The sequence below is a fragment of the Lagenorhynchus albirostris genome, chromosome 14 (assembly GCF_949774975.1).
Source record: "Lagenorhynchus albirostris chromosome 14, mLagAlb1.1, whole genome shotgun sequence".
NCBI classification, from domain to species: domain Eukaryota; kingdom Metazoa; phylum Chordata; class Mammalia; order Artiodactyla; family Delphinidae; genus Lagenorhynchus; species Lagenorhynchus albirostris.
In genome coordinates this window covers 7,499,983-7,516,601 of record NC_083108.1, presented here as the reverse complement: position 1 = coordinate 7,516,601, position 16,619 = coordinate 7,499,983, and the positions used below count along the sequence as shown (strand labels likewise).

At 42.5% G+C, this 16,619-nt stretch overlaps 1 protein-coding gene across 1 annotated transcript in view; it reads right to left on the bottom strand.

Annotated features, from left to right (window-relative positions):
- Positions 1-16,193, bottom strand: part of CD226 (CD226 molecule) — an 85,251-nt gene extending 69,058 nt beyond the window's left edge. The window contains exons 1-2 of the mRNA XM_060121614.1: positions 16,134-16,193; positions 15,502-15,840 (exon numbers count right to left, since the gene is read on the bottom strand). Coding sequence (XP_059977597.1) covers positions 15,502-15,840; positions 16,134-16,179 — 385 coding nt within the window. The 5' untranslated portion in view covers positions 16,180-16,193. The remainder of the gene's footprint in view (positions 1-15,501; positions 15,841-16,133) is intronic.
- Positions 16,194-16,619: the final 426 nt, after the last annotated feature.

Genomic DNA, 16,619 nt, shown 5'->3' with positions numbered 1-16,619 from the left:
CCAATGTTCTGAAAATGCGCTGCTCAGATGGAGTGGTCCTTAGGGGCCAGAACTGGCCTGCCAATGCTGGTTTAGGTAGTGAGGCTTCTCCTGGTCCAATAGCATCTCTTTCATCTTGGTTTTTTCATGCCCACTAAACACTGTTTTATCAAGTCACCCTTATGTGCTAAGTTCTTTTTCTCCCTCCACTCTCATGGTTTGTCCTTCACTTTCTGTTTGAATGCATTTTCGAAATTCTGTATTAATAAGACTACTTCATATGGGTATTGCGAGGAATAAATAAAAGAATCCATGTAAAGCCTTTAAGATCCTGCCCAGAGGCTGCCACATAATAAACGTTCAATAAACCATAGTTATTGATGCAAAAGATCACCAGCCAGGGCTTCCCTGGTGGCGCAGTGGTTGAGAGTCCGCCTGCCGATGCAGGGGACGCGGGTTCGTGCCCCGGTCCGGGAAGATCCCACATGCCGTGGAGCGGCTGGGCCCGTGAGCCATGGCCGCTGAGCCTGCGCGTCTGGAGACTGTGCTCCGCAACGGGAGAGGCCACAACAGTGAGAGGCCCACGTACTGCAAAAAAAAAAAAAAAAAAAAAAAAAAAAAGGTGCACACTCACGACTGCACGTTTACACTCCACCCCAATTTCTCTCTTGGGCTCAGACTCAAAAATCCTCCTGCCTATGAGAGAGCTCCATGTGGATGTCCAGAACTAAACCACTCAGCTCCACCCTAGACCTTCCTCTCACCTCATACACCCCAGTTCAGGAAATGATAGCACCATCTGCCCAGGATCCCAGGTAAAAACCTGATACCACTCTTGAATCCTCCTTCTACTTCACACCCAACACCCAATACAAAATGAAATCTTCTCTCTCAACTCTCCTGCTGTATAATCACTGTTGGAGCCCATTCCCAGAAATGTGGAAGCTGAGCAGACTGCCTGCCTTATCAGGGGATGATCAACAATGAAGGAAATCAGGCACCCCTTATCGGCACGTAGAACACAGACAACTAGAAACATAGTCCTACCAGGTCCAGAGTCCAAAAACCGGAGCAACAGATGTTGTCTTTCCGGGTGGTTGATGGGCTATGTTACTCAGATCAAACTTTCACGTAAAAGCATCTAGATTATGAATAAACTTTTTTAAAAAATACATAGAGGTAAGAAACAATAGTGCTTTGCAATACAGGCTGAGATAACATGGATGAGATATTTATTTTGAAAGTCTAGCCACTTAAATGGGAAGAATGAGAGAAAACATGGTATAAAGAATGACTTCTATGGTTTTGAGAAGCAGGGATATTGACTCAAATGAGAGAGACTGGGCGCAGAACAGATTGTGTGCGGGGGTGGATTTATCGTTTAGAAATGTAGATATTTGCATTTCTAGTAAAATACCAGGCTCCGTTATTAGCACTAAACCTCCTATTAAAAACTAAATATGCTGGGATGAAGTGAGAGAGTGGCATGGCCATATATACTACCAAACATAAAATAGATAGCTAGTGGGAAGCAGCCGCATAGCACAGGGAGATCAGCTCAGTGCTTTGCGACCATCTAGAGGGGTGGGATGGGGAGGGTGTGAGGGAGACGCAAGAGGGCGGGGATATGGGGTTATATGTATATATATGGCTGATTCACTTTGTTGTACAGCAGAAACTAACACACTATTGTAAAGCAATTATACTCCAATAAAGATGTTTAAAAGAAAACAACTAAATATGTATGTTAAACAATTTAAAATATCTTAAAAGCAATTTAAAAGCATCAAATTTCAGACAACATAGGAGTCACCAGGAGAAATCTAAGAGAAAGTGACAAACTAGGGAGGTGAGAACATGGAGGGAAGCCACTTTTGCCCTGAGCACACCTGGCCAATCTCAGCAAACTTGAACTCTGATTCTGAGCCTCACACAGCATAAGTGACATGGGTGTCAAGGCCCAGGGCCTCCCTGCGATAGGTAATGGAGGAGAAGACCCTCTTCCTGTTGAGACATCTGGGGGTACACCTTCATGGTAAGGATGAAATGGAAGTAAACCTGCCCTCATTCACATCCCTAGGAGACCATGGAAAGAAAGAAAATCCTTGAGTAGCTGTAAGAACAAGTCAGTTCTCACGTGAATTTACAGTCTAAATTCCCAGAGCAGGGGTGCTCCATAAAGCCTAAGTTTAAAGTAATCCAAGACAACGCCTCTGTGAATGAAGGTCCATTTATTCTGGGCCTCAAAGAACAACCAGAAATGCTTTATGAAGAGGGATGTGCAGCACACAGTCAAAAATAGCCAAGAACATGGGGCTTCCCTGGTGGCGCAGTGGTTGGGCATCCGCCTGCCAATGCGGGGGACGCGGGTTCGTGCCCCGGTCTGGGGGGATCCCGCGTGCCGTGGAGCGGCTGGGCCTGCGTGTCCGGAGCCTGTGCTCCGCGGCAGGGGAGGCCACGGCGGTGAGAGGCCCGCGTACCGCAAAAAAAAAAAAAAAAAAAAAGCCAAGAACATAAGGAAATAAAGCAGTAAGAGGAAGAATCAGCAGCAGGAAAACAGATATTAGAAATGAGCCTTTTGATATTAGAATGTTAGACATAGATTATAAAACAACGATGTGTACCTAGTCTGGGGAGAGGAGAGGGTGTGCATTGAAAAGAGTAAATTAGGATAGAGAGACAATGAGAGCCAGGAGTGGCTGTGAACAAAGCCCCAACAAAGCAGGAAGGCAGGGGGAGCCGCGCTCCAGCAATTTCTGAGCCAAAGTGCTGGCAACTGTACTGGTTTTTTATATAATTTCTGAATCTGTGGGGGGGGGGAGAGGAAATCAAAATAATGAAAAGTACGCTAGAAAGAGATTCTATCTTGAATATACCCCCTCTCTACTTTATCCCCACTGTGCTGCCTCAGTTTAATTCTTTTGCCTGTCTTGTCTGACCCACTACTATAGCCTTTGTATTACTTTGCTAGGGCTGGCATAGCAAAGTACCATAGGCTGAGTGGCTTAAACAACAGAAATTTATTTTCTCACAATTCCGGAGGCAGAAAGTCAGGGTACCAGCAGGGTTGATTCCTTCTGAGGCCGCTCTCCTTGGCTTCTGGATGGCCACCTCTTCCTTGTGTCTTCACATGGTCTTATCTTTGTATACGTCTGTGTCCTTATGTCCTCTTCTCATAAGGACACCAGTCATATTGGATTAAGGTCCACTCTAATGACCTCATCTTAACTCAGTTATATCTTTAAAGACTCTATTTCCAAATACAGTCACATTCTGAGGTACTGGGGTCTAGGACTTCAACATATGAATTTTGGGAGGACACAACTCAGCCCATAACAGCCTCTGGACTTCCCTCACTTGTCCCTCACCTCTAATCCCCTTGTAGAGTCTTGTCTGACTGCTCTTTCTAAATTGCAAACCATTCACCTAATCCAAATTCTTAATGGCTCCCCATTGCCTAAAATAAAGTAAAATCACCTCAGAATGGTGTATGGTTGTGACACAAAATGGAACTAGAGGGGACATTAGCTCCCACCCCACTGCAAAGAAAATGCGATCTAAGTCAGAATAAGGCCTTGCTACGCAAACACAATTCCAAGTCGAGTATTCCGAAAACTGACCCCACCCTTCCCCAGCAAAAATCTGGAGCCCCTGTAGACAGCATAACGAAGTTCTTTTCTGCTCTCCACCCTCCAGATTCGCCACCTGGCACCACTAGCCACTTAAACTAATTTACATTCAGGCTTTACCCAGCAGGCTAGCTCCTAAGCACACCAGACTCACTTTGCTTCTGTAGCATTAGCATGAGTTCCCTCTAGCAGGCATGCCATCCCGCCAACAGCATGATCATCCTTCAACCCAGGAGGTTTGGCATCTCCCTCTATGAGTAAGCTCAAGCATCTTTTATTCTCTGAAGCTTCCGTAATGACCTCCCCCCCGCTCCAAACAATCATTCTTCCAACACACACATATAGGCGCGCGCGCGCACACGCACTGCCGCCACCACCATCCTATCGCAACCAGCAACTGTCCCATGCATTGAATGGCATTATAAATGAGACCTCAGCTTGAGATCAGAGACTGGAACGTGTCTACGTACCTGCAACCTCACACAGCCCCCTGGCACACAGCCAGCATTCATTAACTGTTTATTGAATGAAAGCTAGGAGTGGATGGGAAGGAAGTCCTTGAGGAGGGGGAAGCTTCATTTGGCTGTGATTTAGCAAGATGAGCAGAGACTTTGTGAAGATTGCATTGGTGGGCCATGCCCTGGAGGCAGTGCCCCGGCTGCATTTCAGGGCTGCAGGCTCCCTCTTCCTTGTTTCCTAGTCTCCCATCTTTCTTTTTCCCCACCTCGAAATCATCCCACACGCAGCTGCTAGAGTAATGGCTCCAAATAATGGCTGCAAACATGACCCATGTGACTTCCGCTGTTTGAAAACTTTACTAACCACCAAGGAAGTTCAAAACTAGACCTTCCACCACTGCCCTTCCTCTAAGCTTGTGACCAAATGTATTTTTCATTTGCCCCAAATGCAAAGAGCATTTCCCTTTCATGGGATTTTTTCCATGAAGCATTTTTTGTCTGGAATCATACCTAGATTTCCAGCCTGGTGCAGGCAGCTTTCAATGTCCCCCAAACCGGAAGTAACCTCTGCCACTCTCAAGTCCCCAGACATTGTTCTATGCTACTTATCAAGTTCCACTGTACATCACGGTTACTCAGTCCTCATGTTTACATAATGTATAGTACGTACCTCCCCTCTTAGATTATAAACGTCTCAAAAACAGTGACCTTCTTACTCATTTCTTCTTCTCCTCATAGCAAACTGTAAATGTCTATTCAATGTATTTAGAAAGGGCTTACAATTCTTTAATTACTGTTATCAACATTCATCCAGTAAAAGACTAGAACATCTCCAAGTGTCATTTGAACAATAAGGTATAATAATTTGCTCTTTGGTTCAGTTCTGCTATTTTCACTGAAAACATAATAGTCAGACTGTGTTAAGAATAAAAGTTCAAACACTGTCAGCTCAAAGAAACACAATACCAGTAATTGGAAATGTTTCCATCTTATTAAATGTTCATTCTTTTAGGAACCATTTGTAGGATTTAAGGAAAATAAGAGGAAGAAGTAACAAGTCCTATGCTCAATAAATATTCTTTATTTATATTTACTGACTTATTTAAATGAGCAACTATGCTTTTTAAAAGATAACAGGGACATAATTTGAGAATTGTGGTGCCACAAGCTAATGGGACACAAAATGGTCTCATTTGGGGACATACACTAATGTTACTGAGCTCTGCCTCAGAGACAAGTATTGAATCCCCTGGTTGTTTCTCAAATGAAAAATGGTATACACACTTTCAATTGTAGCACCCAGTTTGTAAAGAGAAATAAATGTCCTCTCTCCATTAGTGGAATGAATTAGGTGGATGACCTAAGATTTTTTGAAGTTTTGGGTTCTTTATATGTCAACAAGGAAATTATCCTAAACGTATGCATACACCTTCAGTAAGCTCTTCTAGAAACGTCAGTGTTGGTAGCATATAGGATTTCATGTAGCCTGCCAAGAAATGGAACAAATACGTTCTTAAGGGGTAATTTGCTGAAATGAGAATATTAAGTTTCTTAAGTATTCTGCTAGTTAAATGCACATAAATGTGCATTAATAAATGCACATAAATGCTCACAGAATGCATGCCCAGACATCATCCTTATTGGCCCTACTAAACCCAGCAGGTATGACGTGTATAGCTATTTACAGTGCTATTAAATGTGAATATTGCATCTCACATCTCCATCCTTAGAAAGCTTTCTATATCAATCTTCTACAGAACATAGGTCTTTCTCTCTGGGCAGATTATGCGGAAGACTTTTTTATTTTAATGTAGGTTGGTTAAATAGCTTAAGTCAGGGAAAATTTTCTCACATTGAGATTTATTGGATTGTGAGTAATCTCTCAAGGGAAGTGCCAGAAGCCCCATCAGCTGAGTTATTTAATTAAAACGATTGTGGAGTAAGTAGGAGAGATGGTGCGCAGGGGAATGATTTCTCATTGATCCCTGAAGGATGGGCTTGATAGTCTTAAAATTCCTAACGGTTTCAAAAGCTTAAATGTCTTCAGAAATGTTCTCGAAGGAACAGAAAAGCTATCCTGTTTGCAACCTCTACTCCCTATAAAAACCAAACAAAAACAAAAACCAGCAACCAAGAGCAGAGCTTAGAGACAAGTCTTCTTTCTATAAACGCTAAACCAGCTGCCCCTGGACAGCATTGGCTCAAAGAGAAAGCAGGCTGCACAGTCCTAAGCTTCTGGTCCTGAGAGCTTGACCTTTTTCCTTCTTTCTTCAGTTATTTATTTTCCTTTCGCTTCTTCGTTTTTAAATTTCCCAAATCCAGCATTTTTAACTCACAAAATTTTTTTATCATTTTACCCTCCATGAGGACTGTGATCTGTCAGGATGCACATCCCCGTAAGGTCTCTTTGAAGGTCCCTGACGCCTCCCCCTAATCCTACGAGAAGTTTCTGAGAGAAGATGTGGTGAACACAGCTCCATCGGGGCTGTTCTCAACCTTTGATGAGAGGAATTTTTTTTAAAAGAATCTAGAAGCCGAGATGGTCCAGGGGAGGGTCTCAGTGTGCGTGGGCCCAGCAGGTTCCGATTACCCGGAGGGGCTCTTACTCACAAAGCCACGATCCCCACCCTGCACTCACACCACAGGCCAGCAGCACCCACTCTGCAGAGGAAGCATGTTCCAGAGCCCGCGGTTGGCAGCCGCCCGAGTGCTGGGGAGAGGGGGGTTGTGGTCACCAGTGATAGAACACTTGTGGTCACAAGTGTTGTCTTGATCGCTGAGGGCTGGAGGAGGAAAACCCAAGAACTGTGTGTCTCCGCTGCACGTAGACCATCTCCAAGGGCCACACGGGAGCCGGGGCTCCTGCTTCAGCTGTAGTTCATCCTCGAGCCAAAGCCACCCTTACGCTATGGTCATCTTGGAAATAACAATAGCTGCTCAAGGAAGGGTAGGGCTTGTGGAAGTAAACAAAACCACCACAGGCAAAGATCACAGCCAGGTGCCTCCCCTGCTCTGGACCGCCTGAGTGGATTTCCCAACAGGTCTAGGAAAAATGTCCTCTTCTGGATGTTGACCTGGCTGAGAAGTGGGAAAGCCTGGGCGGCCTTGCAGGGCATGGAGGTAGCACAGCGGACACAGGCCTGTGCCCTCAGGTGGACAAGCAGAAAAAACTATTCTCACCAAACCCAAATGGGTATTTGTTCCTGTACGTTAAACTTTACCTGCCATTCAATTGTTGAATCTAATTTTGTATAACAATCCAGTATTGCCTTGTTTCAGAGCTGTTTTTTATGTCTCCCTTTCTGATTTTTGATTACAGAGCTTTACCCCAAAGCCTGAGCACTGAATCTCGTGGTGATATGTGCTCTCATGCATCTCCTCCCTGGCTTAGCAAACGGAAAGCAAGTCAATAAAAACAACCTTGGCCCGGGTTCTGGTAACTAGTCCACTTTCAGATTCCCATAAATTTCACCCTTGAGAAGTGCAGTGACCATAACCTTGCTTTCCACGAGTCTTAAAATGCTCTTTATCATTTGCCTTCTCTATGTACTATTTTATTTAATTAAGGAGTGAGACTTCTCAGCCTTTAAAATGTTTTTGGGGCTTCCCTGGTGGCGCAGTGGTTGAGAGTCCGCCTGCCGATGCAGGGGACACGGGTTCGTGCCCCGGTCCGGGAAGATCCCACATGCCGCGGAGCGGCTGGGCCCGTGAGCCATGGCCGCTGAGCCTGCGCGTCCGGAGCCTGTGCTCCGCAACGGGAGAGGCCACAACAGTGAGAGGCTCGCGTACCGCAAAAAAAAAAAAAAAATTGTTTTTGTTTTCATCAGTTGGCTATTTCTTATTGATACTACTTAATATCTTTTCTCTTCCTTAAATGAAAAACTGCTGAAATGTAACATTTCACAGAACCCTTTTTTATTCTCATATATGTATGTGTATAACACAGTTATACAGATGGGGAAACTTTCATGACTTATTTCTAAGCTTGTAAGAATGGACCTTAAGAGAGTTTATTATTTATTAACATTACCTACTGTTATCTATTAATAATTATGTATTAATTCTTCAAACAGTAGATATGAAAGAATTTTTTTCTTATTCTTCTACCTCACTTAAAAACAAACAAACAAGGCTTCCCTGGTGGCGCAGTGGTTGAGAGTCCGCCTGCCGACGCAGGGGACGCGGGTTCCTGCCCCCGTCCGGGAAAATCCCACATGCCGCAGAGCGGCTGGGCCCGTGAGCCACGGCCACTGAGCCTGCGCGTCCGGAGCCTGTGCTCCGCAACGGGAGAGGCCACAACAGTGAGAGGCCCACGTACCGCAAAAAAACCCCACAAAAAAACCAAAAAACAAACCCAACCTCAAAGCAAAAGAGAAGCATCTGACAGGCAAAGCTGAAAGAATCCAGCAGGGACGAAACATGCTGGTATGTATTGGTGACCCATGTAACAGGAGAGTAAGAAAGACTCTTTTTCCACGGCCTCTTAGCCCTGTTTGGAATTTCCACCGACAGGCAAAGAAGGCTTTTAGACAAAGGCTTCCCCTCCACCTTTTTGCACCTTTCACTAATATATAAGGTAGTGCAGTTTTCTTCTTTCCTTCTGAATTTGGGATAGATAACACACAAGCTGAAATGAGAGTATGAAAATATTCTCAAGATACGTTGCAGAATACAATTGCATAACCCATCTGGATTCCTATGCCTTTGAAGCATTAAGTCAACATGTTGAAATAAACCAAGCCATGAATTTTAAACCCGAATAAACTGCATTCATTGCTGATCAATCCTGTGTGTTGGCTTGCACAGTACGTTAAAGCAGAGCCAAAGTTATCTATTTCTTAGATAATATTTAAAGCAAGTCTCCTGAATGCTACTCCGCCCAACTCCAGGTCCAAATATTCTGACTTACCTCATTCAAGGTAAACGTCAAATTCCCCCCTTTCAGGGAATCTATCCTGAGTTTCCCGGTTGAAAGTAAATTCTATCCTCTGAACTACAATAGCACTTACTCTTTGCTTTACATTATAATTTGTGATATACAACTTTTATCTCCCCTAAAGCTCTGCATTCTGTTTAGAGCTAAGATCATGTCTTTCTAGCTTCCCCACCACAGACATTATCTTGACTATAGTAGGTTCTCAATAAGACTGGATGAGTGAATTAATGGATAAGTGAATTCGGTCCCACAAATCAGCACACCCATTTCTACAGCCAGATCTGGGCCACTCCCCCATTTCCAGATTTAAATAAAATTTAAATCCTGAGATCACCCCAACATTAGGAAAAAAAAAAGTAACTGGCAAGAGAAAAGCAAATACTGACGTTGACGGGAATAGAGATAAGACCCATCTAAGACCGAGCATGGATGACACACAGGGAGCCCCATCCCATCCAGGAAAGAATGAAACCTTAAAAAGGAGACAGTGAGGAACATCCCGTGTCAAAGTTGAGATGAGGGGGTTGGAGTGTGGAAGATCACAGAGTGAGAAATCTATGTGATACAGCAACACAGAGCACCAGAATGTGTGGAGGGGACCATCTAACCCTCTCCTGTACACATGAGCTAGGAGGAAACCCATCTGGCTCCTACACCAGTTACGCATCCGTCCTGCATCTCGAGTCTCCCCCGCTTCTTCCCTCCCTCCCCTCGCTATGCCCTCTCCAGTCTTTAACACGAATGCTCCCCCCACTTCGATGTGACCATCCTTCAATGCCACGGCCTCAGCTTCTGTCCCATGTACAAGTACTTTCTTAGTTAACCATCTTCTTCACGTGTGCTGGGTGATCATCCAGATGACTCCAGAATTGGTATTTTCAGTCCTGAACTTCATTATGGTTTGTCATTCCATAATTTCAGCCGTGAGCTGGTCAAAGGCTACCTTACAACTCAATGCATCTGAAACTGAACTTATTTACTCTCTTCCAAGCCAAACCGGTCTCTTAATTTCCCATCTTTTTAAGTGAAACCATCATTTTTCAGTCCCTGAATCATAAAAATTTGGAATCCTTGTTTTCCCTCCTCCAGACCTCCAAGCCAAATCAGAATGAAGATCTTACACTTAACTTAGATAATTACCTGTGAACTGCTCAAAATTGCAACTGTATCCTTCTTCACTGTTTTTATTAGAAATTTAACAGACTTGAGAGAAGTTTCATAAAACATTTTTAAGACAGATGGGAAATAAAACACCTGTATAAGAAAAACACCTGATTGTGAACTTGGAAGACCCTTGTATTCCTTCCTGGTTCTATCTCCTTCCTGCCTGTGCTTCGGAGATCTGCTTTCCTTAGCTTTACCACACGTTTGTATCTATAAATAGCATATTGTTTAGTTGCATGTCTCTAAACTTTAAAGGAAAGGAATCATCCCCTATGTTTTGAAACTTGCTTTTGAAACTTGCTTTTTTCTTTCACACAATGTTCCCCAAATTCATCCCTGTTGATGAGCCCCGCGATCAGTCATTCATTTGTTGGCTGTCACAGCGATCTGCTGCCTTAAACATTCTCAGGCATTTCTCCTACATGTGGGCAATCCCCAGAATATACAATAGAGAGAATGATTAGGTCTTAGGAATGGGGTTCTTTAGCTAGCTAATGCAGTATCATTTTCCAAAATAGATGTGATGGTTAATTTTAGGTATTAATTTGGAGGGTGGTTTGGGATAAGATTAACATTTAAAATGGTGAATTTTGAGTAAGCAGACTGGCCTACATAATGTGGGTGGGCCTCATCCAATCAGCTGAAGGTCTGAATACAACAAAAAGACTGGCCTCCCTGGCCTCCTTTCCGCCTGCATCTACACCATCACTGGTTTTCCTGGGTCTGCAGCCTGCTGGCCCACACTGCAGTCTCCATGATCACATAAGCCAATTCCTCATGATAAATGTCTTTCTATACACAGACACATCCTATTGGTTCTGTTTCTCTGGAGAACTCTGAATATTACCAATACCAATAATACAGTAGACCCACCAACGTACACTCCTACTAGCAGTGGATACGTGTTCCAATCCATAAAATAATCGTTGTTCACCCTGCCCCTTAAACTCTTCCCCTTCTGTAAGGATGCAACTAGTTTAATCTTCTAGGTGGTGAAAAAAAGTGGTCATTATGTGTCTCCATCTGAAAACATTCAGAGACTTCCCACAGTCTACACTGCAGGGTCAAGTTCCAACCCCATTGGGCTCAGCAACATTGGGCCGTCCCATCCTTCCAAGTTCTTCTCCGACATTCTCTTGCCCCATGGGCTTCGGCTTCTTTTTTAAACATAGGATCTACTGTATAAAACCTTACTTGGGGCCCCAGAGCACCTCTGCTGTAAGAGCGGAGAGAGGGTCCCACTGTCACAGTTTCTTCCTCGCCCTCAAGGCTGCCTCTCAGGCGGTGAGGGGCCCAGGAGCCCGGGTGAGACCTACCCCTCCTGGAGCTCCGTGCTCCAGGCACACCATCCAGTCTCTGTCCCCTGCGTGAACCAACTTCCTCATGCCTTCTCCACACCACCAGTACCCCTGGAGACGCCCTTTTCTCTTCTGCCCTCACACCCGTCTCTCGATGCTAAAAAATTCCTGGTACAAACTATTATGTATTAAATAAGCTACAAGGATATATTGTACGACACGGGGAATATAGCCAATATTCAATAACGACCATAAATGGAGTATAAGCTTTAAAAATTGTGAATCGCCACATTGTACACCCGTAACTTATATAATACTGCACAGCAACTCTACTTCATTTTTTTTTTTTTAATTGTTCACGTTCACCCTGCTGGTGTCAAGCTCCCCTCCCTCTCATTTCTGGCTCTTTGGAAACACCAGCTGGTGTCATCCTGGTGCCACGGCTCAGCAGCTCAGCAACCTTCAGTTGATTAATGACCCTGAACTTCAGTTTCCTCAGCTATATACTGTGAGCACGCTCATCTCCCGCCTGGTGTTTCACAAGCATTAAACGAGAGGACAGGCATTTACTTCACACACAGTAGGCACCTAATCAGAGTTAGCTAGCAGAGTCTTGGGGGTGCATCATACATTTGGGGGGACATTTCCATAAATATAACTACATTTGCCATAAGTGACTAGTAAAGCCAGAGACACATGGGTTACGGTAATTTTCTCCACAACCCCACTTCCACCGCAAACTCTGCCATGAAAGGGCTGCCTTTGAAATGTCACCTCTCGAGTCGCCTCAGCTATTTTTCCATGAGGCAGTGAAATAAATGCAGCCATTCTTGCCATTAAATGCTCTAAATCAGTTACTGATTAAGAAATGCCTGTTCTGAAGGTAATTCATGTTTTAACATAATTTTGCATTAACAATATCATTTATCCAGAATAAGACATCCAATTTGCTCTTCAACTCTGGGCTGAAAGCTCAAGGGGGAGGGAGGCCAAAAGGACAAGCAATGATGGATGTCTCCTCATTCAAGGGCCCCGCCGGCTCCTATGCCCCCCAAGTCGGCACTTTCCATCCTGTAATTGCAGCTCTATCCAGTGGACACAAACGAAGTCTGAGAACTTGAGCAGATTACTGGACCTTACTTCCCTTCAATGTTCTCACTCGAAAATCAAGGTTACGTCCACAGTCAAGTGTGCAGGGGGTGTTAAACAAGAAGACCTGGGTAAGGTACTGATCAAGTTCCTCACACATCATCAGCTTTCAGTGAACAGGAGAAATCAGTATATTTAGAGAGCATGTGGCTCAATTCCTTCACCTTTTTGAAGATCTTAACGATCTATTATACAGATTAAGATTTCCGGATTCCAAGTCCAATCTTTCACTGTTAGATAGATCATCAACTCCCCCTTTATGTTATACAAGCATGTGATATTCGTAGATCCTAATATGTTGTTAATAAAGCACACATGGAAGAATTTAAGTATATTTAAGGTTAATTTAGTATATTTAAGGTTAAGTATATTTAATGTAAATACAGCTACTATATTTTATAAATTCACTATCATTCTTAGTTTTAAAAAAATATGAAGCTCTCCAAATCTCAAAAGTGAATGAAATACTCTCACTGGCTGGTTAATGCAATCTATTCTTTAAAAATATAAATGATCAAAAACAACAGCAAAATATGTTGAATACCATCAGATTCTAATCTGAACTAGATGGAGAGTTGGCCGCCCCTTTCTTGGTGACTGACTGAAAATCTCACTGCTGTTTTTGAAAAAGCCCCATGAGGCAGAGCTCTCCCTTTTCCTGTCCTCAAAATAATAACAGGAGAAATAAATCTGGATGATAAAATTAAGCAAATATTGCCAAAATCATTCATACATGATGCTAAAAATCCTACTTTGGTGTGGCAACCATAATTTAGTTCTCAATAATTTAGTGCTACCTTCTATCCTAAACCTTCACAAGAGGTCAAGCTACCTGTTTTTGTTTTGTTTTGCTTTTAATAAAAATTGCGTATGTTTAGGGCATATACAACAAAATGATATGTGGAATGATTACTATAGTCAAGCTAATTTACACATCTTTTCCCCATATAGTTACCATTTTTTGGTGATAAGAGCACCTGAAATCTCCTCTCTTAGCAAATTTCCAGTGTTCAAGACAATGATTAACTATCATTGATGTCTTCATGTACGTCGGGTCTCTAGACTTGTTCATCCCGCATAACTTCAACTGTGTACTCTGACCAACATCTATCTCCCCCGTTCCCCACCTCCCCACCCTGGTAACCACCATTCTACCTGTTTTCTTTTTTTCCTTCTTTTTTTTTTAATTGGGGTATAGTTGTTTTACAATGTTTTGTTAGATTCTACTGTACAGTGCAGTTCCTTGTGCTATACAGCAGGTTCTTATTAGTTATCTATCTTATACATATTAGTGTATATATGTATATATGTACAATATCTTCTTTAGCCATTCCTCTGTTAATGGACATTTTTGTTTTTTTAATATTTTAATTTTATTGGAGTATAGTTGATTTACAATGTTGTGTTAGTTTCAGGTGTACCTGTTTTCAATTGGTTGTTCTTTACAGAAATCGGAATAACCTGATTTGGCACCCAAACTACAAAAGCTCACCACACGAGGCAGGGTGGGGAAGGGCATGTATTTCTGGCCATGGTGGCTCAGGCCATGTGTCAAACAGCTCACCCCTAAGACCCTTCCTATCCTCTCCGTCACTTGCATGGCTAATCAGAGTGGACTATACACTGAAGACTTGCAAACAGCATTTAACAGGTGGCTGCACACAACAGCAAATGAGATCTTGCGTGGCAAAATGGAGTCTGTAATAAGTAAGTATTTAACTAAAGAGATTTTGCTAATTGACACGCTGTAAGCCTCACCCATATACACAGAATTATTATTGAGCTTAGCTACACCTAAACAGAAAGGGAAAACCAACACATGGGAATTTTTCTTACTTCCTGACCATTAGATATTCCTTATATAGTACTTTAAATTGTTCTTTTATAATATGGATTTCTTAAAAAGAAAGCACTATATCAGGTGGTATATGATGTGCTCTGCTGGATGTCTATTTGGGATATAATTTGAGGGACACCAGACAAGAAACACACAGTCCCAAATTATTTCCTTCCCTAGCCTATCTCTGACAACTAAAAATTTCATCACTAGTCATTTTGTATCAAAAGCCTAGGAAATAATAACAGTGACAGTAATAATAATACCTACCATTCCCCGACTACCATGGGCCAAGTTCCTTACATATATGATCCCTAAACCATTCAACAAAGAGAATGGTATTATTAACTCAATTTACTATTCAGGAACCTGAGATTAAGAGGGACTGAGCAGCTAATATAAGGTTATAAAGGAAGTAAAGGCTATAAAACCCAAGTTTTTCCAACATACCACACCCAATCCATGTGGCTATTACTTGTAGGACTAACTAAGCTTCAAACTACAATCACTGGTAGACACGGCAGGAAATACTTCAAGAGATCATTCGATTCTTTCTGAGATGACAGCTTGCAATTTCTGAAGCATCTTCTCTAGTGAAACTTGGATGAAGCTAAAAACAGAGTCAGTGCTTGAACTCTGCCTAGGATTCACTAATAAGCCCAGATTTGGTGTTACAGAAAGGACTCTGATCAAGCAGGGTTGGAAGCAAAAGGAAATGGGACTACGTCACAGGAGGTGTCTGACCTCTGAACCCAAACATTGCCAACATCAGCTTAATCTAGGTTCAAGTTCTCATTAAGACAAGATAAAACCTGGGCTTTCTCCCATGACATTCGAATTCATGAGACGCTTCTTCTACTCAGAAATGATAGCACATTAAGAAAAATGGAACTGATTCACAGTATTATTTCTTTGAAACAATAATATAGAATCTAGAAATGGAATTGGAAAATGGCACAAAAATATGATAAAGCATTTCACAGTTTCTACTTGGTCTTTACAGAAACAAATATTGTAGATGGGTAAAAAGGTAAATAAAAATTTCACTTACCTGATGGAACCACCTGTATCACCTTTTCCCAGGTTCCATGTGGGAAAGTATGAAGAAAGCAGGAATAGAAGCCAACGTCCACCTCAGAGGCATTATGGAAGGACAAGGTCATATCGTTAGAGGCCGTGGTTGAATTTGAAAAGTAAACCCTATCAACGTACGGCTCTCTTATGATCACACGGTAAGTAGGGTTGAAAATGGCTATGGACTCTCTCTCCAGTGTCTTGATCTTGAACCACTCCATCTGGGTTAAAGTGTCCTTTGATGGATACACACATTCTAGGGCCATATTCTTAGCAAGTTTAACAGTTGTGTCCCAAAATATCTGTTCACATCCAGCTGAAAGACACACCATCATGTGATCATGTGAATTCAATTAGACCTGATGATTGAAACACCAAACAGACATCTGAAGCTTACTCTAGACCTAGCAAGATAGTAAAATTGAGGCTAACAGTTTCTACCTTAGTCTAAAAAGTTTTCCACTGCTGATAATTGGTATTTACAACTTGTAGCTTTTCTGAACCAGTGAGAAATTATCTAAACCAACTAAGGGCATTATAAATTCTGAACATGTCACACTATAAGACTAAACAAGGAGTAAATTCTTTAAATGAAGACATTATCTTTACCTTTGTATACATAAAGAATAGCCAAGAGGAAAGTAAGGTAATCCATCTCTGGAACCTGTTTGGGAGGCCAGTCTACAGAAAGACAATTTATAATGTCACATTGAGAGCCCCAGCTCGATGCACTGTTTCCTTCCTCTCAGATCCTATCAGCAGTGTCTTCTTTATCTGAAGTATGAACACAGGAAAAAGGTCTTAGCTTCAAAGTCAGGTTTGCTCTCGTACAAAGATGGGCAGATTTGAGTTACTTCTCTCTCGGGGAAATAGCTTATTTTCAAGCTTTCATTTTCTACAAAGATTCATTCATTCGAACAAACATTCTCTGAGTGCCTGCTCTGGGCCCAACTCTGCTCTAGGTGATGAGGATACAGCAATTAATTAAAAAAATATATCCTTGCCATAATGGAACTTACATTCTAGTGGGAGGAGGCAGAAAATAAAATAGAGAAGGACAAAATAGAGTTAGGTGGTAAGTGCATGAAGAAAAAC